Source organism: Parambassis ranga, chromosome 22 (genome assembly GCF_900634625.1).
Source record: "Parambassis ranga chromosome 22, fParRan2.1, whole genome shotgun sequence".
Lineage (NCBI taxonomy): Eukaryota > Metazoa > Chordata > Actinopteri > Ambassidae > Parambassis > Parambassis ranga.
In genome coordinates, this window is record NC_041042.1 from 5,942,414 (window position 1) to 5,970,219 (window position 27,806).

Here is a 27,806-nt window from a genome sequence, read left to right on the forward strand (position 1 = left end):
TGTAAATGCAGCAGAGATGTTTGTCTTTAATGCCCTGCCTCTGTGTGATGAACATACAGCAGGTCTATGAAGCGAATTACCATTTTCTTTTATAAACCAACAGGGTCTGCTTATAAAGGCTGCAGACGTCACGCAGCGCGTCTCTCTCACACTCTCCCTGTGAACAGAGAGCCAGGCTTACACACACATGCATGAATAGATCTTGGGGTTGAGCAGATTTCACAGTGGTGCTGATATGAGGCATGTTGGTGCTGTTTTGAACTCCTGAAGGTTGGCTTTGTTTATTTATTATTCGGGACAGAAGTCTTCTAACAGCAGCGATTTAAAATCGTAACATGATCTGTCTTTACCACTTAACAGGCTGCGCTGCAGAATACCACTGAACATTGGACATCTGTCTGGAAGTAAATGAACCATAAAACTCCCATGTTGTGGCTTACATTTTGTACTTTAGTGTGTGTGTTTACATGTTTTTAGCATGTAGAGAAGATTGAAGCAAGGGGTCTGGACTTGTAGAGTTTTCTTGAAGACGTTTCGCTGCTCATCCAAGCAGCTTCATCAGTTCTACCTGTTTGGTGGGGAAACATGGTTTATATGTGGTTACAGACCTATGTGGGTGGGTCTGGGTAAAACTTAAAAAAGCAATAGCACGAAATGTTTCCATAATTACCTGTGATGTTCTGGCTGACTGGGCCAGGTGTGTCTAACGACTGGCTTAGTGCTATTGTTTTTTTTTTTTTTAAGTTTTACCCAGACCCACCCACATAGGTCTGTAACCACATATAAACCATGTTTCCCCACCAAACAGGTAGAACTGATGAAGCTGCTTGGATGAGCAGCGAAACGTCTTCAAGAAAACTCTACAAGTCCAGACCCCTTGCTTCAATCTTCTCTACGTATGATGACCTGGATGACTGAGAATCTTCATCAACATGTTTTTAGCATCAACACCACACACTGCTCGAGGGGTGGGGGTCGTCGGGCGGCCTGTGCGCGTCTTGGCCGCAGGTGGGCAGCATTGAGCCGAGCAGCTCCCCCCCCCCCCTCTCTCCCTCTCCCTTCCTTCGCACGCCGTATTAGCATTTCCCCCCTAAATCAATCCACCTCACCAAAACACTCCGAATGGGAAGAAAATATGGCGTGAAGGAGGCGGCGGCGCACGACCACCGTTCACCGTTTTGTACCGAGCGCAAGCCCCGGCGGAACATGGACTTAAGGAGGCGCAGCAGCAGCAGCAGCGCGTGCGGAGAGCAAAGACAACGGAGCACAAAGCGGATGGAAGAAAGCGCTCGTGTTGTCGCTTAGCGTTTCACGACTCCTCATCATCATCATCAGCCTGGTGTTAGCCTCTACAGAAGCGCATAAAGGGACACGGGGTGGAGGCTGGTGGGCTTATCCAAGCCTCCGAAACGGTGTATACCGAAAGAACTGCGGACATATCGATCAGCCTCATCAGTGCCATCATCATCATCTCCGGCTGAATAAAGGAGGAGAACATGAGGTAAGCTGCGCCCAGCACCATGCGCTCCGTTTGACGCGTCATGACAGATGCGCACCGACACTCTGCCCTCTCACTCCGGGCTACATCTGCATGTACCTTACAGGAATAAACGTTGTCATGGTCGCTGCGGCATTTTTAACATATTTACATCTCATATTTCACCTTGTGGGAGCAGCGCACTGACCATTCAGCGGCCCACCCACCCAACCATCCGCCCGGTCTCGGCTCCAAACAGGCGTCCTTCACAGTCCCTAATCTATGCTTAAAATAACGTCTGCTCCCTTATTTCCTTATTTTTCCTCTCTATTGTCACCGCTGGACCCGCCCAGCGTTAGTAGCTACTGAAATCAGGATTCAGGCCAGGTTAAGGTTGTCATGGAAACGACAGCATCATGTAATTGTCTACGAATCAGGTGAAATAAAAATGCTGGTTTCACTAAAGATGACTGATGGCGGTGTGAGTGGCTGCAGGGTGGAAATAGGATAAGTAAAGGGTGCTTATAACCACGGAGGAGGAGGAGGGTGTTTATTCTGGTGGTTGCCAGGCAGGTTAACAGACCCCCACCCCCTCACTCACACACACACACACACACACACCCCCCTACATATAAGCATACTCCATGATGGATCCATACATGCACATAATCAGCCTGTGGAAAATGTTAAAATCCTCCATCTATATCTGACGTATGGGCGGTATTTTAAGCAGGTTATGCTGGTATGCAGAATGAGCTCAGGCCCAAACCTTCTCCAGCAGCAGCAGCCTCTCTGTATTCTGTTCTATTTATGAAGCAGTCCTTTTATATTTCTCCCTGCTGCCTGTAGTTTGACTCCTCCATGTCTCCGTAGCTGCAGCCTGCACCATTCTGTTTTTATGAGCCTCAGATTTACTCTTGACAGCTCTGGATACAGTGCACTCTCACTCTGTAGCTACCGATGTTTGCATGTGTCTGGAGAAACAAGGAATAGGCCATAGATGTGGTCACATCTGGATATTTTGTGTGCAATTTTTTCCTAACATATCCTGATCCAAATAATTCTGGCTTTCCTGTAACCTCACGCAACTCCAGTAGCTGAACTGTTTTACTGTCAGACAGTAAACATGTAAGATTCCTATCTTCAGTCCAGTTGAGTGGACGTGCAGTTTCCTCCTTTGCTGTGAAGCCGTGCTGCTTGTGTCTCATCCTGTGTGCTTATTCTCGCCAGAGGCAGATCTGTTCTTTGACTCAAGCCCAAAGGGAAGTCTTAAATCTCTGCAGAGTAAAAACAAGGTGACCTGGCTTTTCTCGTGCAGAGTAAAGAAAAAGAATTTAATTCAATCAGATGATTTGTTGCCTCAGTGCCTCCATTGTGTTTATGTAAGGGTTCACATGCATTTATGTATGTGCATGAGCATACCAGGCTCAAGTGTGTGTATATTAAGTTATTTTTAGTCTCAGTGCTTTCATTATGTGGTGCTTCTTCAGACTGCTGTTGCTTTTGGATGCATTGTGTGTGTCTGTGTGTGAGAGAAAGAGAGAGAGAGAGGCAGAGATGTGGGCGCACAGCGAGGCGTCTGTCCTCTACTATTAATGCTAAAGCACTTGTTGTGGTGACTCATTGTAGGAAAGGTAGAATGAGCGAGTGCAGCCACTGGAAGAATAAAAAACGCTGAGTTATGCGTCTTACTGCAGGCTGCTGCTGATCGGAGAGCTGCTCCACGTGAGGCAGCGTCACTGCAGCCATGGTTCTGTCATTGTCCAGCTTTTTCATTGACAGAATTAAACCTGGAGTTCACCGAGAGAGCATTTAAATGAGACTAAATCGGCAAAAGGGGTGATGTATAAACCCACAACCTATGGATCACCCGCTTTTCTTTCCTTTCTACACCAATCAAAGTGTCCAAAAAACCATTTAGTCTTGCAGCCCCTTATGACATCATAAGGAGTCATCCTCAGTGGTTTCAAACCAGTGTCATCTCCAATGGTTGGTTACCAAAAGCTTCAGCCATCTTTGTGATTTATTTCCTTCATTGACCACCTGTCCCTCAACATGATTGACAAGAGGTTTAGCATTACTGTATAATAGAAAAACTAGCTTTGTGTGATGGTGTTACTCTTTGTTCCTCTCATGTTCACTAAATCTCTCTGTCACATGACACTAGAGGCCTTTAACAGTTTTGATTGATTGTTTTAATCATTTTGACAATACTTACAAATGCAGCTTTAATTCATACAAGATCAAATTGATCATATAGCAACTGATCTTGAGTATATTAATCTACTTATTTTGTATCCTTCATTTTAAATGCTGCTCCTACTTTGCACTTTACTGTCTCTTATACACTGACATTAGCTCCTGCAACTTTACCTGCTGCTAAATCTCCATGCACATCAGTGCCATCTGTTCTGTACAGCCTCCGTGTTTTTAGAACATCACTAATGTTCCTTCCTCGAATCCATGTTGTACTCAGAATCTGTTGCATGTTTCTTGCTGTTTTGTAAACCCACAAAGCCTCTTAATCTCTCAGCAGACTAGATTGCCCTTTGTTTGTTTCCCACACCTCAGCTCACTATTGCAAAGAAGCTTAATAAGTCTGTGTTAGCCTGGGCCAGATGGAGCACCAGTTGAAGACAAATTCAGACAAAGCCACAAGGAAAGCACAAATGTTACCCTCTGTCAATGAAAGCTTTGTTGTGAGAATATGAAACTAATCGTTGCATCTGTTCTAGGAATGTTATGTCCTTTATGAATGAGCTGCTGTGTTGCTGTTATTTCCTCTGATTGGTGATTAAGGGTTATGGCTGACGTGCATTCTTTAAACACTGTAGAATCTATTTCAGGCTGCACCCCAGGTTATTTCTGGCTTTTCATGGTATTGAAAGGCGAGTGTAAAAGCACTCCTGTTTCGTATATAGGCTAACATGTCATTTCCATCCAGTGAAAATGATTGCTTGGAGGTTGAGACAGCACTCCGATCCTTGAAGCTGGGAGGTGACTGGTCTATGCTGGTCACATGCCTGCTCTCTCTCTCTCTCTCCCTCTCTCTCTCCCTCTCTCTCTCTCTCTCTCTCACATTCCCTCGCTCTGTTGCAACACTCCTCATCTCTTTGGCTCTCTCCTTCCCTCCCACTCTCTCTGTGTCTCTGCTGGCGTAGTGGAGTTTTTAAAAACTTCTGTGGAGGATGTGAAGAAGGGAAAGACTGAGTTTACTGCAGCAGCACTGGACAGCATGTGCTCAGGCTGACACTTCCCCCTCTCCTCTGTAATCCCACCCTTCATACCTCCTTTCATCCTTTGCTTGAGGACTGCTCTGTCTCCTTCAGCGACATGTATTCCCTGGACGATTTTGGGTAAGGCATCTCCGCATCATTACCACTCGTTGTCTCTCTCTCTTTGGTGTGTATGTGTTAATGATGTTAATGTTGCTCTCTAGTGTTTCTGTTTAAAACCTGGCTCAGCTTTCCGACCGCATAATCTGTTGGCTTCCTGAAATAGCATTTGTAGGATTGTTTGTGTGAGAAAACTCCGTATTCTTCCTCTCTCTGTGTATCTTTATTGCTGGTTCTCAGGCTTTACATGCTGTTAAGGGGTTGAGTTGGAGATACAGCGAGGAAAAATGGGAGAGGAAAATCTCCTGTAGGAGTTGGTGACTTTTTCTCTCCTTCATTCCACCCCTCTCTGCCTGTGTTTTCTTTGTAGCCAGCTGTTAGCAGAGGAGTCTGATTGGTTGCCCTTTTAGCAATCTTTCATTGGTTCAGTCTTTCCCTGAGAAGAAGGAATGAGTTTTTGTGTCAGTGTGCGCCGGCTCAGCTGCTCTGTGCTTGCTGCATGAGAGTGTGTGTGTGTGTGTGTGTGTGAGAAAGAAAGACAGGAAGAACAGGATAGAGAGCGCTAATCTCTGAATGGCTGAATGAGTGGGACTATCAAAAGCCAGATGATACATGGATAGAGTGGTCTCTGTGTAATATGGCCCTGGCAGATTACAGCGGGTGATTTGTTGAAGCTCAAATACAGATGTGGAGCAGAGCGGGCAGAGGAGATAACATCGACAGTTTACACTTGACCACATGCACTCTAGTAATCTACTGCAAAGCACAGTCCATCACAGGGAAAACCTCTCTGCGTCCTACTGTCAGTTCATTATTTATGGCCATAAAGCGTATGTCTTATATATTATAGCATCATTTCTAATGCTTTCAACAGCATATTTTGAAATTTACAGCTTAGCAGCTTTCCCCATCTTATTTTTTCATACCCTCCCACTGCTCAGACGGTGGATGATGTTTATTTTGCAGCCATATTTTTCTCTGCATGGAAGTTGTGTTTCCCTTTAAGGATCAGGATTAGTGACAGGACGAGGCACTGAAGAAGGTGGAGTGAGGAGGAGGAGGAGGAGGAGGAGAAGGAGTGGGGGAAGGGTGACAGTGAAGTGTGGGTCGCTATTCATATTGTAGCTACTGTATGTGTCCATGACCGTTCGCCTGAGGCCCAACTGGCATCCAAGGAGCCACAGTATGTAATGAATTAGTGATGTCATTATAGGGGTTAGTGTGCTGATTTTACTGTTTACTGTCACTTGATGTGAATCTACATCCTACATCTAAGTTGTTGTGTATCAGTGTTTAACAAGATCCATCACACCCACTTTACATCTGCTCTAAAACATCTAATTATTTGAAGAATGTAGTATCAAAAAAGACAAACAAGTTTATGGTCAAACACTGAATTTGCTCTTTAATATGTGGGCAAACAATTACATTTAAAAACTGAGGTGATGTTTTCTTTCATATAGATGATTATGACATTCAGCAGCTACAAGTGTTCAATTTAAACTTGGTAAATGCACATACACTTTTTATTTAAAAATAATTCTCCCTACAAAATGGAACAAAGTCTACATCTACTTTTCAAAATATGAGGAAGCGGGTAGAAAATAAGTAAACAACAAATTTCTTATTGTGGAGGGGGTCAATTAAACTTGGTGGTTGTCTGGCTTTGTGTCAGACAACCACCAAGTTTAATTGACCCCCTGTCACTTTTCCTTCCTGATTTTAAAGAGCACTCAACACCAGCACACTTCGTAGCAGTGGAACAACATATCCATATTACTCTTGTGTTGTCCATGGCCTGGGGCAGTTTGTCCATTTTATAACTGTTGGTGAGCAGGCAGCGTCCCCCTCCTCCAGGCACAGCAGAGCCTCGTCTGTCAGGGATTGAGCTTGTTAACATTTGCCCGGCCTGTCACAGAAATGCTCTGCAGTCCAGCTGGGCACTGATGAGCCAACAGTAACCCGGCGTTACAAGGAGCCCCCCCCGATATCTGTCGACTGGCGCTTCCATGCATCCAATCGCTGTTGACTCTGACTGTCATTTAACCAATAACAAGTGCCACTTTATTATGTGGAGTCACACCCCACGGCGACTGACTCTTGCCGTTTGTGTTGTGTGCCATCAGCGTGGCATATGAGGTCAGCTGTCGGAGTGGGAGCCTGTGAACCAGAAAAGTCAAAACTCACCAACCCTGTGAGACCCAGGTCTCTGTGTGTGCTCCAGAGATATAGCTTAATTGGAGCCTGCAGGACAATAACAGTTTTAATATTTATATATAGAAAATATATTATTAGATACAATTAGATTTTTTTCTTTGGTATTTTCACTTTGTTTGTACAGCTATCAGTGGAGGTCTAGTAATATGACAGAACACACATCCTGAATCAGATTGTGGACCTTGTGGTTATGTGGCACCCTTGACTGTCTGTGCTGTCATTAATTGGTTTCTGAAGAGCATTTTTGTATCCATGTGGGAGGCTTCAGCTGTTGCCATGTTGGCTGTGTCATAGTCCACTAATCTTCTGGTTAATCCAAATGCAGGCAAAGAGGTGGAGTGCAAGCAGAGCTGAGGTGGGCAGACTTGTGCCATTGTCATGAAAAGCACATTCTGCTTGGGCTTCATTTCTCAGGACCTGGAGGTTGCCGCTTGGGACAAACTGATTGGATGGCACTTTGGATGTGGGACAATCTGAGAGAGTTACAGGACTTTAGCTACACTGGTCTACATACACTGCTTTATTGGTCTGGTTCTAGTTTAATTGCATCTGTACTCTGAACAAAGTCCCCCCAGTCAATGATAAAGCTGATGAGTGCCAAAATGCCCCCCCTGTCTCCTTCCTCTCCCTGAGCATTAGTCAGTCACTCAGTGGATGTTAATGAACAGTTAGCATGCACACTAGCTCCAGCTAATGTGTGGTGTACAGTCACCCGTTACATCTGTCCTCTGAGGTAGAGGGCACCCCGATCAATAGTAGCTGACCACATTATGGACTGGTGCTTAATTCAGGCTCTGCTTAATACTGTGTGGCTATGGCAACAGCAGGCAAAAGTGGAAAGGAGGGGGGGAGCAACCCCAACAACACATCCCACACAAACATACACACACTGTTGTGGATTGAGTGGGGGGGGTGTTGGAGACGGATATGAGGTAATCTCCCTTGGGTTAACAGTATGACAATAGCGCAGAGGTTCAATGACACACACACATGCTCATCTATTATGCAGGCAGACAACCGGCCGGTCAATGACTACATCTCTGCCAGTCTGTCAGTCAGTCAGTCTCCTCTGGATGGATCATCAGACCACTGGATGCACCAGTACAAGAATTCATAACTGTGGGACTTTTAATATCGTTTTTAGTTGGATGTTTTCCGTCATTTTTTGCAACCGTTGCTCTTGTATGTAATTTTCATGTCGGGCTTTCAACAGGAGGATTAAACTGCTTCTAATGGGTTAATGTTTTAAGATAATGGAGCAGCAATAAAGGGAGTTTGTGTCATAGACTGCTGCTGTTTTTGTAGTTGTTGCTGCTTTCCTGTGTGCCAAAATGGATATACATCGGCTCCAAGTGCTACGTTACTGCCTCCCTCAGAGCGTCAGTGACTCAGGATTGTTTTACAGCCACATCACTGCCAGGTTCGTAGACACTTTGTTGAACTGTGTGTGTCTTTAATCACTTCTGCTTTCAGGGATGTGAGAACTAAAATGTGGCAAGGAAAAAAAAATACGAACGCTCTTGATGATGATGTGATATTCCAGCAGCACACACCATTCTTCCCCTGCTGTATTTTAATCAGAGATAAAATACTAATCTCTAATCTTAATCTGGCCTCAACAAACTGTCGTTTAGAATTGAGGTTATTTTGGATTAGTTATTGTATGCAGGGATAATTTGATTTTGGCACACAACGCTTCAAATCAAACAGCACTAGCGTGTTAAGTGTCTGGAGTTTTAACTCTGATGGTTTTTGATGATCCGTCTTTGTTTATTTCCTCTTGCCTAGTTACATCTTTTCAGTCAAAGCCAGAGATGCTGCCAGAGAGATGCAGCCCACTGTGTGGCACTGCGCCGAGCACCTTCTTTATTCTAAACACTCACACAGAGCCTCTCTGAATAGCAGCGCTCTGTAAGGCTCCATACATGTTTAATTCACACACATATTAAAGACAGTATGGCTTCTGGCTAAAAAGGCAGCCTTTCGGGCCAGTGACCTTCTCTTTTCTCTCTCTCTCTGTTTTCTGTTTGGAAGAGATGGAGCAGGCGGGAGCAGGGAGGGAGGTTTGGTTGCTGCTGTTGTCCCAAATGAGAACTGCAGGATCAAACAGCTCTGCTGGCTGTCTTCTTATCATGAGGGAAGAAGAAGGGAAGGGGGAGCTTGATTTAAAAATAAAGGACAATGATATTTTAAAACTGACCAGGAGCACTCACAGTGTGTGGGATGGCTGTTAAACCTGATAACAGCAGCATCAGGACTGAAATCTTATCAAGTCTTTAGTCTGACATCTTTTTAAAATGCTATAAATTTCATAGGATATGCTACATATTAATTCTGTATTTAAATAAGGAGAATATTATATTCTAGAGGTTCTGCCATAAAGATCGTTTTTTATGTGTATTAACTTCAAGTAGTAGAATCACTGATACAGCTTTTATAATGTAGTGTAAGAAGAGGATTATGTGATCAAAGGTTCCAATGTTATTGAGCTATGATTTCTAACCCTTAAAAAAACTTGGTGGATGTTCAATATGTGCACAGTAGGTCACGATCTACAGTAACATACAACATATCCCACACTGACACACTCTTTTCTTAAAGTCTTCTCTTCCACATTAAAGGATGCGTCTGTTTTTCTGTTCCAGCCTGTGTACAGTTGGTGACTGCACACATGCAACAAATTGGTGGGGTGTAGAAGCTCGCGCTCACCCTCTGATGATGATGTCTTTACATCACTCACACTCCCTGGCATATACTGTGGATTGATTGTGTGTGTGTGTGTGTGTTGCCTTTTTCTTAGTAAAATGAACAGCCCTGCACATATGTTATACTGCATGTCTTTCAGACAGTAAGGTATGACAGTAGCACTCACTGTCACTGTATTGTGTGTGAATTAATCGTTCCAAACTGATACATTGTGGCATGAGACCAAGCTTTTTGCACACAACAACTGGGACATTTAGCTAAGAACATAAGCACATTAATGCGGTTTGCATTAATGCCATTAGGACCTCAGTACTCTGCTCTCTCTCTCTCTCTCTCTCTCTGATTTGGGGCTTAATTGTCGTCCACTCTGCAGTTTTGCGCTCCTACTTTATACATCAGTGTGGCAGGGGTTAGATTACCACTCTTGGGTCAGGGATGTGTAGCTTTGTGACCGTGCAGTGTATAGATTATGCGAAATGCCGTGTGCTGCATACAGTCTGGTCTTAGTTGTTGATGCATATGTGGAGGGTGGAGATTTCTTTTAAATCCTCATTATTATTGTGGTCTTATGCATATAAAAGCGTGCTTTGTACAGTATTATCCTTAATGGAAAGTTGTTGTTTTTTTTTCCACACATACAATATAACTGACTCTAGCAGTGTCACTACAGCTCCGACACCGTGCTTAGCGTGCTCACTTACAAATCGCTCAGGCTTCACACTGTTTCTCAGTAATAAAGTTGGCCTGTGCTGTTTTTAGGTCCCCGGGCCTCCTTCTCTGCCTGTGAACAGTACTTTCCCCCGTGGAGCAGATTAGAGGTCTTGTGCGAGAGTTAAGTCCTGGTTAATTTAGATTTAAGACTGCAGTGAGGTAATGATCTGCCTGCAAGGCCCTGTCTCTAATCCAGCCAGTCAGACAGACCTCTTCCTTCTGTCAGCTGAACCCCTTCACCCACCCAATCACACACACACACACACACAGGCATCCATACTGAATTTGTACACACCTCCACCCATTCTATACAAAGGCGGTGGCTTGGCCTTACCCCTGAGTAAACCCAGCTTTAATCCTCATGGTGAACATAATAATAGCAGGCGACTAACTGGATCCATACGTTACAACCGAGCTATGTGAGTGTGTGTGTCCCTTAAACTGGCCCTTCACTAAGAATATCTGTTACTGTTATTTTGGGTGTATGTACAGTACGGGTACTATAATATGCTGTGTGTGGGTGCATAATTATGTATTTCTGTTCCTGTTTGGGAAGTAGAGTGGCAGGACATCACAACACAGGGCGGGCTAACTTTGAACAGGAAGAATGGGAGCAGCACTTTGAATTGCTGCTTTACATTTCACAGTAGCCTGCATTGTTAGAGGGCCTGCTCTCCTCATGTCGAGGGCGACGCCAAATTGCATGAAAGAATTGTTTATTTTGCTGGCTGGACTGTTGGTGTTTGGAGTCTCTGACAGGCAGAGGTCAGATACAGCCGTGTATTCTTCTGCAGAGATGAATACTGTTTATTTACAAAACACCTCATGTATTTAATTATGAATCCTCGCTGGCACTGACTGTACATCTCCATTAGCTACAGCACCAACCAGGGATGCATAAAACTCTGTAATTATCACTGCTGCTGCACAGGGAGCCTCTCTGGATGCTTCCGTGTGTCTCAGCTGGCCTTCACTGTGCAAGAGGTTATGATTTCTTTTAGATAAGTAATTAGCATGTAATGAAACTGATTAATTGAATATATTAAATTGTCAGTGTGCAGATCAACTCCAGGAGCGATGATCAGTGATCACTGTTGTGACAGTTGACAAAATGATTCATTGGGATTTACTGTGACCTGATTGAGGTGGTATGCTTATAACACCCACCTCGAAAAACTGAAAACTGCAAAGAGGCTTCTTATATACGAGCATGTAATAACAGGGCTTGTTCTGTGTTGCCTTGTATCTGCACTCTAGTCTGTAGCTCTGATTCTATTGGACATTATAAGATAACATTCACTTCATGGTCATCTGCTCTCTCTCTCTCTCTCTGTTTGGCTGAGCTGGATAGTCTTTTTCATTTTATCTTTAGAATCCTGAAGCCCTTCACCATCCAACAAAAACAGCCCACACTGAAATTAAAGGCAGCATAATAATTCTGCATCTGTGTGCTTCACCGAGCAATGCCATGATGCAGCAGCTACCTCTGCCTCTTTTTTCTTCCTCTCTCTCTCTCTCTCTCTCTCTCTCTCTCTATTTCTTCAGCTGTATCCTCTGCCTGACAGCTGTGAGTCATCCAATGCAACAAGTTTCCCTATTTTCCTGACAACCCATGACAAACCAATATGACCCCTTTCACAACAAACTCTGCTATCTATAGTTTATCTATGATATTATCTATCCAGGCAATGAATCACCACTTCTTTGTTAAATAAGCATATTAATTCATGTATACATTTTAAAACTATGAAAGAAATTGCTCTTAATCTTTCTGGTGACCCAAATAAAATCTCATACAAACCACCTGTGAAAAAAGACAGGACCACTCTATCGTAGAAAGTCTCTTCTTGTTAAATGATGCCATTTGTCTTGTTAGTAACATATTTGGCTTGCAAAGCAAGTGGTCCACTATCAGCAAGCTTCCTGGATTCCCAGTCAAAGAGCTTAATGGTCTGATAACTAGATTTTGAAGCTGAGCCCCAGAGATAGTACAGAATTTCCCCAAAAAATATTCAACTGGGTTTCAGTTGTTTCTCATTCCTTGCTCCTCCTCATTTCCTCTCTACAGTATGGTGATGGTACTTCATTAGATCAAGCCTGCATATTTCAGTGTAGCTGCATTGACAGCATAAATTAGAACTAAGGTGTGAAATTTCCCATACATGTCAGAGCTTTGTAATGCACATCATAGTTCACCAGAGTTCTGCGCTGCTTTTGTGCTCCTCGTGAATAGATGTTTGCTGACAGCCTGTATCTGTGAGGCTTTAGTTGTGTTTTTTGACATTTAGTTTTCCGTCACAAAGGCCAAACAAATCTGAACTGCTATCGTGATCCGGCCGCTCGGGGCAGCGCTGAATGACTCATCATTTGTTCGGGTCCATTCCGGTGCCTTCCACTGTGAACCAGCAGGATGAAACAATTACCCCAGCAACAAAAGCTAATTGCCAGGATAACAGAAGCCCTGCCCTCGGGCGCTGTACCCAGAGAGAGGATGCCTCGTGCATCCCTCCACCCCGTCCCAACCCTGTCCAAGGAAACACTTTCTCAGCCTAAACACATCCATTGATCTCATCACGATGCTGCCCAGCCTCACAGAAACATGACACTACTGGTCCTAAAACGCACACTCAGCCCATCATGTAGACACTCGATCAGGTTCAGGTTCAGGCATCATTTCTTTCCACTGTGATATTTCTGCTAATGGACTGACCTGAGAAAGAAAAACAGTTGGCTTTGACTCTTAAATTGTGTATGTGTAGGGTTTGTTTGGGGGGCGGGTGGGGTAAGAAAGGGGGCACATATGTCAAACCATGTGTGCAGGGAAGTGCTTTGCTTAATTCAAAAGCCTGGGAATGTGGCCTCCTTTTCTGTGCTCGCCTATAAGGTTTATTTGACATGAGGAAGCGCTCAGTGTGGCAGAAGCCTTCATATCCTCTCCGCTCTCTTTTTCCTCTTTGCTGTCTATTCATCTCTCATTCTCTCCTGCTCCCTTCATTCTTCTCAGGCGGCTTTTTGAGGTGAATATTATTCAGCCTCCTCAGAGAAATCTGCCTGTTCCAGCAAAAACAAGGTGAAGCGCTGGCTGAGCTGAGATCTATGACTCAAATGAAGCTGATCCGTTTTTCCAGAAAAGAGAAAGACTTTAAACTCAGAATACACGTGTTTCCTCTGTACCAATATACGTTAATGAAAAGATATGAGCTGAATTATGAGCTTCGGAGCTGCATTAGGCTGTCAATGAGATCACAGTGAGAACACACTGTATTTCTTTTTTTATTCATGAGCTGGTAGAAGGGAAGTGCTTATGAATTTTTAAAGGTTTAGTCTATAGAATACACGAGAGGGGGAAATACCAGCAGGTTTAATCATTGAAAGGATTAGAGTGGCTAGAAATGGATCAATCAGCTGTAGTTGATTTAGGCTCTGTATGAAACTGCTTACAACAGCAATGATCAAAAATATTATCATGTATGTGAGAGTGGTCTGTGTGACATGTTGCCTGACTGCAGCTCAGTGAGACGTTGTTGCATCTTTCATTTCAGTTGTTACGTGGCACAGTGAACCAGCTGAAGCAGGACAATAGAACCAACATGCTCTGCAATCTTTTACCTTCTCGGATGCTGCAGAGAACATTATTTTTTTTGAAGTGTAATAACCAGTGTTTGTATAGCTGTGTGCCCTCTTGTGGTCATGTGTATAAATGCGTGTCACATCTCCCAGGATTCCTCACCGGCAGAAGGGAAATGTATGCCAGCTGAACCAAATGGTTTTGTAACTACAGCAGTTAGTGAACAGGGAGGCTGAAACTTAAACCACCTAAAAGACACACAGATAAATACACCAAGTGTCTTATATTTCTGTCAGATTATGTATTTTACCATTGCTTTAGTGTGACCTTCAGTGTTCCTTACCATGCTCGTTCCAGCTCTGAACATCAGTGTGATTCATCATCATCATTTTAATGTCACTGATTGTGTATTTCAGCAATATCTGACCTTTTTCAGATTTGCCGCCTGCTCTCTGCATCACCGCTACACACTGTGTTTTTTTTTTTTGCTTCTCCTCTGTGTTATGTCTTCACTCAGTCATTTTTCTGTCTAAAATACATCAAGTCAGTTTTGTGTGTGTTTGTTGATGGAAGCAGCTGTGATGTGTGATGTGTGTGTATCAAATGACTTTGTGTCTACCAACCTCAGATCACACACAGAAGCATTTAGTCTTCCTGAAATGAGCTGAGCCTGGTTTCTAAAAACTTCCACCTCTGCTCTCTTCATCTCACAATGTGTGGATTGATTAAGAGAGGAAACCAGACAAACACTTTATTTCTGACTTCTTCAAAGGGAAGTGAAACCGTCAGCATCCAGCTGGAGACACCCTCCATCCCTCTGGCTCAAACTGCTCCAGAAATAGGGCCTGTTTTGTAAGAAGATCCATCACAGAGATGCAGCCACCTCTCTGCTTCCCCTGAGACCCTGGTGGTCTGTCAGGTCTCTGAAGTGGAGAAAGTGTGATTAGAGAGTCTGTTTAATGTATTTATGTCTTTTTTTACACGGCTTAGCTCTCACAGATACAATGACGGGTTGTCAGGCTTATAGGGAGCAATGTTTTTACATAAGAAAGAACTTCACTAGTGCATGAGATTATAGAGTTTTATTTTAGATTAGTGCCATATTATAGAAACATCATCCTTACATTTGCCTTTTTGAATTTCCTGTTTGATTTTGAAGTTCCTGTTTGCCCTCACACTCAGGATATTTTATTGTGTAACCATTTTCCTGCTGTCAGCGTCTTTAAGCAGACTCACTTTTGTCTCAACACTTTCAACATCCAGACATGTCACATGGTTGGTACTTCTGCCGGTTAACTCGACAGCAGTTGTGCAGTGGGGAGTGATGGATATCTGACAGAGGGAGGACTGTTGTAATCGTAGGAGTTGTTGCTAAAATCCATCTGTCAAACAGGCTTTAAAGGCTTTTTCCTCAGGAGTGACGTGACATGCTGTTCAGACTGTCTTCTGTTTTGGAAGCTGTCGCGTGTCACACAGGTTCTCTCACTTAATATGTAGAAGATTTTCCAATAAAACCTTAATATATATTTATCTAAAATATTTTGCTATATAGTCCTTTTGTAAAACATTCTCAGTCAGTTCACAGTTGATAGAATTGATATTGTGGGTATGATGTATCATCTTCAGCCTATAGAAGTGCTTCCGTCTCACCACTGCTGAGCAAATGAATGCATGAAAGTAAGGAGAAGCCAGCTGAGACTGAACCATGTGTCAGTGCAGCCCGGGGGGGATCTCAGGTATCATGCTGTCTTCCTCCTGCAGAATGGCACATCAATGGAAAGGTTGTCAGATGAGGGAGTCACATGGTGGCATTTTATTGTTGCAGAAGTTGTCTTGGTCTTGAAAAGATTTCTGCTATTTTTTTATAGTAATTCACTATTATTATTGTTTTTTACAGCAGATTATCTCAGGTTTAAATAGTAAAGGAACAATCTCAGATCTGACATGATGTGTCCTCAAGCTCTACACTCTTTTCCAAATCCGTTCACAACCAAAAACCATGACAGTGATGCTAAGATGCCAAAGAACTGTCTTCCACAGTGCACGTCATACCATCTCTCATGAATTCTTGCAAAGATTACGGACCAGAGTATGATGACAGTCGTCAGCTCTTCGGTTGGCTTTCTATGACCTCACACCTTCCTACTGGGTGGAGGTGTTGGACTTGAAAATTAGAGAAGCTTTTAGTGTCCTCACAGGTTTACTGTCTGAACCTCGCCGCTCCCTCAGTCCCCGTCATCTCTCCACCTGCACTTTGTCTTTTTTCATTTTAGCACGTGTAAGCATACATGCTGCTGAATTCATGTCGACAGTCAGACATAAAACATATGGCTAAGTTGTGATCATTTCATGAACTGCTAGTATTTCCTCTGCAGCTCTGTGGTTGTGAATGTGCTCATACAGTGCTGGTAGCTATGTGCGACACTTCATTACCAATAGAGCCTCCAGCTGGCGACATGCTAGCTGATCAAACGGTTGTGTTTTTGACGCAGTGTATTATTATCTGGGACATTTCACACACCCTTCTGCTCTGATGCCTCTGAACATTTCTTCAACCACAGCAAAGACCAGATGGGGATTTTTCCAGGGGTTAGTTTTAGGTTGAGGTCTTGTTTATAGATTTTGAAAATGGCATCTTGGTGCATGCCTGCTGCAGAGTGCTATAGTGGCAGATTGTTAATCCTGAAGTGGTAACATGTAGTGGTAGCTGCAGGGAGGTGTGGCTCCCCAGTGACCCCTCGGCTTAGCAGCAAATTATACAGTTACTATGTTTTTATTGGTTTCATTTTTATTGACTGCCATGACATTTATACTATTCAGGTCAACACTGAGAGTTTAAAGAGCAGTGAAGCATCTCTATAATCTCATATTACAATATTGCTATTTATACTGTTAAAACTTTCCACTCATTTTCTGCTCCATTAGATTTTAGTGCTCCAAGGCTTCCACAATAATTTGGAAACATATTACCAGTACCAGAAACACATATCTGAAAATGTGAAATAAATGATCATATGAGACTTACTTACATAATATTTACCTGGATTATTCTGTTTATCTTCTACCAGTGAACAGAGTATCTGCCAGGCGCGGGCCTCTGTCATGGTCTATGACGATGCCAGCAAGAAGTGGGTACCCATCAAGCCTGGGCAGCAGGGCTTCAGCCGCATCAACATCTACCACAACACTGCCAACAACACCTTCAGAGTGGTGGGCGTCAAACTGCAGGACCAGCAGGTGAGCGACAGCAGACTTCCCATGATGACAGGATATCATGGTGTCAGTGACACCAGGTCAAATCAATGTCACCCAAACAGTTTTAGCCCCTGCATGCTTCAGACCAGGCAAACACTGATTCTGAATAATTCTTAAAATGTATACATGATTCAGTCTCTATCTTTTCTTTTCTTTTTTTAACATAAATACATTTTATGTTCCTAGCGTTTATACATCACTCAGAAAGATTGCTTCTGATCAATTCACTTGCAGCCCCCTTGTGACATCATAAGTTAAAGCTATAGACACAGGCAGAGAAATCTGACATCCATTCTTCTTCCTCCATTGAAGGTGGTGATCAACTACTCAATTGTGAAGGGCCTGAAGTACAATCAGGCCACCCCGACCTTCCATCAGTGGCGTGATGCTCGTCAGGTCTATGGGCTGAACTTTGCCAGTAAAGAGGAGGCCACGACCTTCTCTAACGCCATGCTGTTCGCCCTCAATGTCCTTAGCTCGCCTGACAGTGGAGGTAAGGACACATGGATATCATTATTGTTTGTTTAAAGCTGTTTCTCTTTTAATTCATTTTTTTGCTTTTTAGCCACATGATCCACAAAGCTTGTGATTATCTGAACCTTATTTAATTAATGCCAAGTCTACATTAGTATAACAATGTTACTAATTATTGAGCTCGTACAGAAATGAATACATGTACCTTATGTTTAGAAGGACTGCAATGTTCAAAGCTTGTGTAAGGAAGCTCTACTGCACCCTGCTGGTTAAAACTATCCACTGCAGCAACACTCTTCACCCTACACCCCCCAACCAGTGTCAGTGGTTTGTGGCTGGTTGAAATTAGTTATCCAGTATTTATCTGGTTTATTTTGGTACTTGCTTTACTTGTTGGTGTTTTTTCTTTTAGCATACGTCATACTAGCAGAGAATTTGCATTGTGGGTACATGTAATTTTTTTTTGTATATAGAGGGTGAAGAAATTTTGCTGAAACCCTGATTTGTATTTAAAGCTAAACTCACACCTACTCCTGGTTTACTAAATAGACTCTGACCATCTCTGGTTACAAGCTACTTATAAGCACCGTGTGTGTGTCTGTGTGTGTGTGCATGCATAAGATACTGAGAGAGAATATTTGTGTTTAACTGCGGTGTCATCCCATCTCATCCTTGTGACCTCCTATTGGTGGCTAAAATATCTTGTACGGAGTCTTAATGTCGTATCCCATCATGCTCACATGGCAGCCCTCCTTTTTTTGGGTGGCATGGGGTCATGGGCCTCGTCATGCACCGTCTCTCTCTGTCCACTGCTGAAGTAGCAGCACTGATAGCATCATATAATACTGATCATTAGTAAACTGCGGATGTTAGAAAAGTCTCCCACCATGCTGACTCCGGAGATTTCACCTGGCGTCCTCAGAAGGGTCTCTTCAGCCATCATTGTTCTAAGTAAGTGTGGATCTTTAGGGAAATAGCAGGTTGACCTGTCCTGCATGTGCTCCATGTCAGGAACCTGCTGTGCAGATAAAGGCAAGTTGAACATTAGCCATGTTCCTATCGACAGTTTGGGTGTGTACTGTAGGTAACTGCACATTGTGCTCTGGCTTACAGAACCAATCAATTTTACTGATCAACATTATGTTTTCCATGTTCATATGAAATATTGTTTGTTTACCTACTTTAACCTGACTGCTGCTGATTGTTTAATTGTAATAAATGTAAAAGGTAAAGTAATTCCTTGAGTGAGGTTGATGTCAGGAGTATTTTTATGCCTGATCATGAATGCAACATAGCTTAGAGGAATTCTTTCTCTGATGAACTCATTAGATTTTGATGGTCAAAAGTCCATGTGAGGATTTACTCCTCCTTTGTTAACAGAAGGACAGGGGGCCTAGTAGTCCATCGCAATCTCATTGGTTTTTCTGGCATAAAGCTTCAGGTCATTGTTGTAGTGCCAAGTGAAGAAGCTCCTTATCAGTCCTCTGTAATCATTTCTATGTGTAGATATCATGTTTCATTGAAATAGGTCATTTCCCATCAATAAACCTATAGCTACATAAATAAACAATGGTCAGTTTGTCAAGTCAGTCACAGTGATTTTAGGTTGCACTGTTCATTTCATAGAGCACACTGAGGCAGAGAGACGTAATGCTGTCAGTTTGAACTGATTTGATTTGTACAGGTCAGATTTACTGACAGTAATGTCTTTAAGTAATATTAAAGAATTCTTGCTTCTTGTAAAGTGCGAGAAGACTTGGAGACTTATTTATTTATGAAGGTTCTCACCTCTTGGTTGTTATTTCTTCTGTTTGTGATCATTTGACCTTGTGTGAGTTTAAAGAAAAAGGATCAGTGTACAAGAGGGAGAAGTAATTGATTTTTCCTTGATCACATTAAGGCAACCCCCATGTGGACAAACACACACACACACACACACACACACACACACACCCCATATCTTTGAGCTCAAGTTAAAAGCTTACTGTACATGTCTGATCAGGCCCTATTGTCCTCTGGGCTTTCTGTTCTTCTGACCATCACCATGACAACAACCAAAGCTGTGTAGGATGAATGGTGTCTGTAGTAAACACAGACACACACATGGATACGCACAAAGTACAGCACAAGGTGATAAGTGTCACTTGTACAGCTACCTCATTATTATCTGCAGAAGGGATAGAAATCTTTAACATTGTTAATTGGGTTGTTGTGTTAATTTAGCTGAAGCTTCTGTTGCAAATCATACCTCTTTATACATCATATACTTTCTGATCTTATTAGCATGTTTTTGTTTTTTTTTAAAAAAAAGGGGGTATTTCTTTGATTTTAGCCCTCTGAATATAAATTTAATGTGCAGATAATTACCATGCACTAACGAGCAGGGTTCAGGGAAGTGTCAGGGATCGAGGGAAACAAGACCTCTTCACAGCCTCACTCCTTTATTCTGTGCATCTTGTTATAAGAGCACAACAAAATAAATCCACCAACTAGGTCAGCTGTGGCACAGGGAGTTGATATGAGATGCTTATTAACTTACTGCTTGATGACATTCATCGCCATGTACACATTACATAATATAATTCTGATGTTTTTAATCTTAGGCCCCGTTTTGGGGGTTTAAATGATTAATAGGGACAAAAATGTTTGGAATTAGATTCATAGTGACGAAGTAAATTTCAGCCAGCAGCAGTGAAAAGGGTGTGATACACACAGGGCCTTTGTCCACTCTGAAAGTGATGTTTTTACCTTTTCATTCACACTGATGTCAGGTTAACTAAATGTCATTAGAAAACATCTCTGTAATACAAAAGTCCCATAATTACACACAACATATTACACCAATGAAAACAGCCAATGAATTTGGTCCAAAGAGGACAAAACAATTGAATGCTTTAAATGAATCTCATGAATCTAGAATCCAGACTGAGGTGCTCAAACTGTGGCTCTGCCTCATGTTGACTGCCCCCATGGCCCCGCCCGCCGCCCCCATGCTCTAGACACTGTGAACGGAAATATCAGCCGCGGGTGATCCTGATGTCATGGTGGGCGTAGAGGTTTAATGACTGGTATTCTGGTGATATGTGATAAGTGCAGTCCCTGATACTCCCCTGTTTATAGCAGCTCCAGAATGAGGCTCAGGCAGTGGGGAGGGAGTGCAGGGCCCGACTGTCTGTAGCTCTAAACTGAACTGATTATGTGTGTGATTATGATTATTCAACAGGTCGACACCAGCTGTGTACGTTGATATAATGAATAGTGGTAAATAATTAAACAGCCTGTAGGCCCTTCAGGGCAAAGTCACAGCTCCACACATGATGCCAGCTGCTGTTTGTTTACCTGTGCAGTCTTCCAGTGCTGATCGTTCGGAACACTGTTATTATTATTGTTAGGAATCCATCTGAGAATGAGCTCATGATTATTTAACTAGATTTGAAAACAGAGATTTTTTTATGCAGATATTCTTTCTCTGTGCTTCAGTCATATGTGGCTGTATAGATTATGAATAAAGTATTGTTACAATAATAGATAATTATCAACAAAGTAAATGTCCTGTCTCAGATTGTTCGATGTTACATGTGGTTGATAATACTTTTCAAGATTCAAGATTCAAGAAGTTTATTGTCAAATGCACAGCACTTTACAGTTACACTGAGCAATGAAATTCTTACTTTGCGAGTTCCCTTCATATGACTTTATACACAACTAAATTAATTATCCATTTGTGTCTTTCAGGTCCAGTTGTTCAGCGCCAAAATGGGCCCTCCTCAGACGAAAATGAAGCACAGAGGAGGTACAATTTCTAACACAAGAGAAGTAGACATTTGTTACTTAAGATATGACAAATCTATTAGAGGACATTATAAAGATTCAGAATGATGTTGTTGAGTATGTAACAGAAAACCCCTTCAAACTTCACTTAAGGACATCACACCAGTTGCTGCCAGAGTCTGCTGATTATTGCTATTATCTGCTGAGTATTAAGTGTAACTTACTTAACTTACTTTTGGATCATTTTTTTACACTGATTGAGAAAAAAAACATCATGTAGAGCAAGAAGTTCTATGTACATCATGATGAGAGCAATACTATGATTGGATGGTACAGAAGACCCTAAGCCAAAGACTGAACGTCATATTCTTTATGCTGGAGAATATATTCTTTTTTCTCTTTACCTGTAATAAATGACACACAATCAAACTGCACATCAGGCTTTTCTAATGAGGCTTTAAACAGCAGTGACATCCTTACACTTGATAGGATGCTGGAGCAACACCAGATGCAGGCACACAAGGAGAGGGAGCGACGGACGTCAGGATCAGGTGAGGTTTAAACAAACACACACACACCTAGCTATATAAACACCGACTCTCTCTTTTACACACACATACACACAAACACGCTGCTCTTTAGACCATAATGCATATCGCATGCTCCTAGCTACACAATCATTTTAAAACAAGAAAGCTGGAAACAGGCTGCAGCTGTCGATAAACATCCACTCTGCTTTGTTTTTATAACGAGAGAAGGTATCTGTTGGTTCAGGCAAAGCACACTCTACACTCCCAATGCAAACAGGTGGTTTCGTCATTAATAAACATCAGAGATCCCTAAAACACCAGGTCCTCCAGGTAAATAGGCTTCCCCAGTGTGGTTTGTGTTACTCTTTCTTGTCTTAGTTTCAACACCCCAGTCTGTATGCCCTCGTCCTTTTTTGCCATGCACACATGTAAATGTTCAAGTCTGCCCCTTAAATACACATACAGACTTAAACATCCCCCTTTGTCCCCTGGTAGCGATATCAGCACCCCCTGCCCCTGCAACATGCTCTACTGCCATCTCTTTCTTCCAGCTACTGTTGGGGGGGAAATGCCATATGCTTTCTGACCATGGCTCAGTCATGTTGCATTCTGCTGCTTGTTCTTTTTAAGATATTTTGATTCTTTCTTATTTGCTACTGGCTTCTGTTTTTTGGATTGCTCCTGATTTTCTCATCTTTACTTGCTTGGTTGCTCAGTTGGTTGCTTTTCATTCTTCTCACGTTTTTCTCTTTTCTGTTTTCCTTTGTTTGTTGCCCTCCTTCGTCCTCCTCTTCGTCTACATCTCCTCTTCCTCTCTCTCCTCTCTCTGTCTTTCTCTCTTTGCCCGTCACAGTCGTTTCCACTCTCCAATATAAAGTCTCCACCCCTCCCACCCACCCAGACACTCCTCCTGAATACAGACAGTACAGAGCTAGCACACTGCCACCCTCCTACGTCCGTGTGGCCTCCTCCTCTCCCCCCTCCTCTGCCTCCATCTCTCCCTGTCAGGAGAAAGAGGTGGGGGCTGCTAGGGACAAGGCTCAGCTCTCATCCCAGCTCTCCACCTCACTTGCCTCAGCCTTTTCCCCAGTCCAGGCAGGAGTGACCACCCAGGGCCGACAGGTCCGTCAGATCCCCCTGTCTCCTCCCACTGCAGCCCGCCACCTACACCTTCAGCAGCAGCAGCAGCAACAACAGGAAATGATGCTGCCCCCTAAACATGGCACCTGGTCTGCCTCCCACATGCAGCAAATGTACGCCCAGTTGCCCCCTTCCTCGTCCCCTCCTGTAATGATGGCTATGCCTGTGAAGCAGGTTTTGCCGCCACAGCCGGTCCTCCCAGTGGCTCACCCCCTTCCACCTGTGAGCACTAGGATGAAGCCCCCACCACTTGATCCTAGCGCTGTGACGGGCCCTCACCAGTACCCCCAGCACCAGCCCCACCCTCACTCCAATGGCCAGCCAGACGATTCCTATTCTCCTCATTCCCAGCATTTGCCACTCACACCACAGTACTGCGAGGCCATCCCCCTACCTCCCCTGGTAGGTCAGACAGCACCAGGCCCTGTCCCCAACCACCAGCCCCAGTACGCATCCACCTTCCACCCTCAGCAGCACCAGCAACAACAACAACATCAGCAGCAGCAGGTGTACCACCAGCAGGCCCAGCCCCTCACCACCACTTCCTCCTCCTCCTCATCCTCGCCCCCCTCTTACACTGCCATGTCAGACGGGGGCTCACCCAAGAAGACCCCCTCCCCTGTCCCCCAGCCGGCCCCCATGGCCAGCAGCAGTAAGTATGAGGAGGAGCTAGGAGGAGGTAGTCTCTCAGCAGAGGGATGTTACAGAGTGTGTGTGTATGTGTATGAGAAGCCTATTAAATATATTTAATGCACAACCCTGCATTGTTTGACAAGAATATCAAATATACCTGTCAAATATTTGACCAGTCCTTTCAAGACTGCATGGGTGTGAACACACACTCTGCCACAGCCATTAGGTAAGACCAACAGTACTGTGCAATCAATTCAGGCTCTAAAGATAAGTTACTGAGGATGTTTTAAAAACAAAGTAAGTGAAGAAAACCGTTTACCCTGCCTGTAAAACCAGTTCTTCTGAAAGGATACACAAACATGGACCCACAGTCTTTCAGTGTAGATGGAATGTTTGAATGTTGAAAGCATCTGGCACAGTTTTGGACACAGTGCTGTGGGTTTAGTCCCATATAATCTTAGACCAGCTGAAAGCTGGGGTTTTGCACAGCACTATATGGCTGACATGATCATTCTCATTCATTATAACTGTTATCATTATTACTTATATTACCTACTAATATATAACCAGTTTATTTAGCCTACATGTCTTATCAGCCGTAGTAAAGGACCTGTGGGTGTGTAGAGCTGTTTAAACAGTGAAGTAATTGCTTCTTTATAAATACTTCTTCTGTTTTGGTACAATGCAGTAGGACTCTTCTAACAAAAATGTAGGTGTATCTAATAAAATTAACAATGGCTCCATTTTATGCACATTTCCAGGACAACATGACAGCATGCACAATAACACAACACTGAAATTTGAGAAGCTATTGAAAAAAGGTCAGTGACTGAGAAAACACAGGCAAGCTCAGTTTTTCTAGCTGAGCCAGTTTTAGCCATGTACAAGTCTTTATGCTTTGATTTATTGCTTCAGTAGTTTTGCGTCGGTTTGTTGTAGTGAGTGTGTCTGACACTATTCCCCACAAGGTCTTCACAGCCTTCCACGGGGTACAGGTTCCACATCAGCCCATGCATCCATTAACCAGGCTCTAATTTTGCCCTCCCAGGCCCTCCTGTCTCTGCAGGTCACCCAGCTATGCTTTCTGTGGCACCTCCTCCAGCTGTAGCTCCAGTATCTATGGCTGGTCCTCCGGCACCACCGCCACCACCGGGTCCGCCGCCTCCAATGGCAGTGCCCCCACCAATGCCCCCTCCTTTACCTGCTAGTGGAGGGCCTCCAGGGGGCCCACCTGGAATCCAACACCAACCCTCAGGACTGGCTGCTGCACTGGCTGGAGCCAAACTACGTAAAGTGCATAGGGTGAGCCTCCCTGGTGTAGTCTTTTTCTGGTTTTATTTTGTTTAGGTTATTTATTTTATTAAATATCCAGATACTATACCATTTTTGACAATGTTTTCTTTAGGATGAAAGCAGCCCACCTGGGTCTGGTGGCAAAAGTGACTCTAACAGGTCTAGTGGTGGCAGTGGTGGAGGTGGGGAGGGGCTGATGCAGGAGATGAATGCCTTACTAGCTCGCAGGTAAAACAGCAGCGCACACACACCCTTCACCTTTTTACCAAGGAACCAAACCAATTCCTGTTAAACCACTGTTATGCCAGTATTTCTTCCATGTATTTCCTTAAAGGAACCCCTGTGTTCAAATAATGATCAATGTTAAAATCTTTCTGTGTCACTGAATGATCCGATGTTTATCTAAATGTTGCTCATGTCTTAATTTCTTCCTCCCTCTTAGACGAAAAGCTTCTGAGAAACCTGATGAAGTAAGTTCTGTTTGACATTCAGTAATGCAGGAGCTTGTTTTATAGTTGTTTATATAGTTGTTTTATATTGTTTTATAGTGTGTTATGTGTATTGTATCTTGTAACTCTTGGACAGAATGTGAAAAATCTAAATATTGTTCCTTTTAGATGCCATGTGCCATAAATTTCAACCTTTTTAGAAAGTTGATTGATATTAATTCTGGATTATTAATAAAAATTAATTTCCATCTCTCCTGCAGGATGACTCAAGCAGTCGATTGCCAGGTCAGAACTCAACAGGTACAGAAGCTCTTTCTCTCCAGATTACTGTATAGCCAAAGTATATAAAACTCAGCCATAAAACCTGTTTTTAAGCAATGCTCTGTGTTATAAATAGGTTGGTATTTCTTCTGTATTCCTTGCTAGACGCTGTGAAAAAGCCATGGGAGCGATCCAACTCTGCAGAAAAGTCCTCACTGGTGTCAAGGTGTGCTGATAAGAGGAGGAGGAGTGTGGTCTGAATGTGAAATAAATATTGGGACTCTCATGTTGTGCATGAATCTGTTGGATGAGTGCAAGCAATATCAATGACACACCTGGTTTGTGCACCACCCATAAAACTCTTCTGTGTTCAATTTATAGAGTGAGACCCATCGGCAGCACTAGTGAAGCAGACACAGAATTTGACAGGATGAAACAGGTTGGTGTGTTTTACTATTCGATTTTATTTTGCTGACTTCGCTAAGAGAAACTTATATGTCTGGTGTGTTTAAATAGAAACTCACAAGCAGGTCTCATTTGCAGGAAATTTTGGATGAAGTTGTGCGTGAGTTGCATAAAGTGAAAGATGAAATCATTAATGGTAAGCAATGCAGTGCTTGTATCCAGTAATTCAACATGTTCAATCTTTTTCCACATACAACTCACAAAAGTCAAATGTAGTTCTGCTGAAGTCCTAACATCAGAAAGCTTGCTGACACCATCAGTGTGAACACACCGAGTGTGAGGGAACCTTCCTCCTCTGTAACATTTGTGCTCTTTTCTTTGCAGCCATCAGACAAGAAATCGGCAGAATCAGTACATCCTAATCTCATCTGAGTGTGCAGATGGACGAGAGCGACAGGAGGAGCTGGAGAAGGAGGGACAAGCAGATGCACAGACACGAGGACCAGGAAATGTTCTCTCAATGTTTCTGTGACATCTTTATGCCATGATGCAAGTTGCAGAGATGTTGTGCCAACATTTAAAGTCTGCTGGACAGCAAAACAAAAAAAATGGAAGAAAGACACAGAGAACAGGGATTAATGACAGAGGAAACAGAAGGATGGGTAAAGATTTAAGGACAGACAAGCTGAAACAGAGGATGAAACATGAACTGAAGATGAATGGATGGACGTTGTGCTAAGTTTGGTGTTGTGGTCCTCTCTGTGCACCTAGACTCAGTGAGCCCAGTGTTGCAACTCTTTGTTCTCTGTTCAGTCTTAAGAAGAAAATATTTTTGTTTTCTAAGTTTTTACTGTTTATTATTTAAAATCTGTGGTGGTGATGATGATGCTGTTGATGACAATGAGTATTTTATTGATATTATAGAAGGACAAAGGAATCTTGCACACCATTTATGTCAGCCTTTTATATTTTCTATTGTCATTTTTGTTTAGTTTATCCCTTACTATTTGATGACAACAAGCACAATGTGGGCATAATGGTGCTGCAGACTCACCTGCCCTCAACTGGCATATTTAAAAAAAACAAAACGAAAAAAAACCTTTTTATGACCTTGCTCATACTGGTGTTGTGCGTCATTACCTTTTCTCTCCAGGAATAATGAAAAATACTGGAACCACATTTAGCTGCTTTGATTACCTCTTTTCTGTACATCCAAGGCAGAAAACAACAAGTTTTTATCAAATAACACACAGCAACAGTCTGCTCTACAACTCCAGTGTGACCGAGGTTTCTCTCTACCTGTTCAGATGTGTGAGATTGATACTTGGGGACCGTTCACTAAACAGGCTGATAACTGTAAATGTGCCACCTGGTTTTACCAAGATATAAAACAATGTAGTATTATCTATTAGTCACTCCATGCTTTTGTGATCCTCCCAAGTATGCATGAAACCCAACCCCATCTTTTTTTTATTTGGTTTGAAAAAAATTAAAATATATAAAATGGTGGTACATTTATCATAGTGGTTTGTTTCTATGAAGGTTCCCCTTTTCTTTATATGAGATGTTGATAATGGTAGC

At 43.0% G+C, this 27,806-nt stretch overlaps 1 protein-coding gene across 4 annotated transcripts; it reads left to right on the forward strand.

The window, feature by feature from the left end:
- The first annotated feature begins 1,082 nt into the window (after window positions 1-1,082).
- evla (Enah/Vasp-like a) lies at window positions 1,083-27,404 on the forward strand. Of its 4 annotated transcripts, none has more exons than XM_028395503.1 (14): window positions 1,083-1,501; window positions 17,083-17,251; window positions 17,582-17,762; window positions 21,479-21,536; window positions 22,004-22,065; window positions 22,898-23,836; window positions 24,866-25,119; window positions 25,223-25,338; window positions 25,553-25,580; window positions 25,820-25,859; window positions 25,986-26,046; window positions 26,202-26,259; window positions 26,364-26,421; window positions 26,610-27,404. In XM_028395503.1, the coding sequence occupies exons 1-14, from the start codon at window positions 1,497-1,499 to the stop codon at window positions 26,645-26,647; spliced, it is 2,067 nt and encodes a 688-aa protein (XP_028251304.1). In that variant the 5' UTR covers window positions 1,083-1,496; the 3' UTR covers window positions 26,648-27,404. The 4 variants fall into 4 exon arrangements, with proteins under 4 accessions (XP_028251304.1, XP_028251303.1, XP_028251306.1 ...); XM_028395502.1 differs by lacking the exon at window positions 1,083-1,501 and adding an exon at window positions 4,629-4,833; XM_028395505.1 differs by lacking the exons at window positions 1,083-1,501; window positions 22,898-23,836 and adding an exon at window positions 4,629-4,833.
- Window positions 27,405-27,806: the final 402 nt, after the last annotated feature.

Excerpts from the sequence above, each read along its gene's own strand:
- evla (XM_028395502.1), top strand. The coding sequence starts at position 4,811 with ATGTATTCCCTGGACGATTTTGG. Across the intron at positions 21,537-22,003 it reads GAAAATGAAGCACAGAGGAG|GATGCTGGAGCAACACCAGA; the intron begins GTACAATTTCTA and ends TACACTTGATAG. Across the intron at positions 22,066-22,897 it reads GCGACGGACGTCAGGATCAG|TCGTTTCCACTCTCCAATAT; the intron begins GTGAGGTTTAAA and ends TGCCCGTCACAG.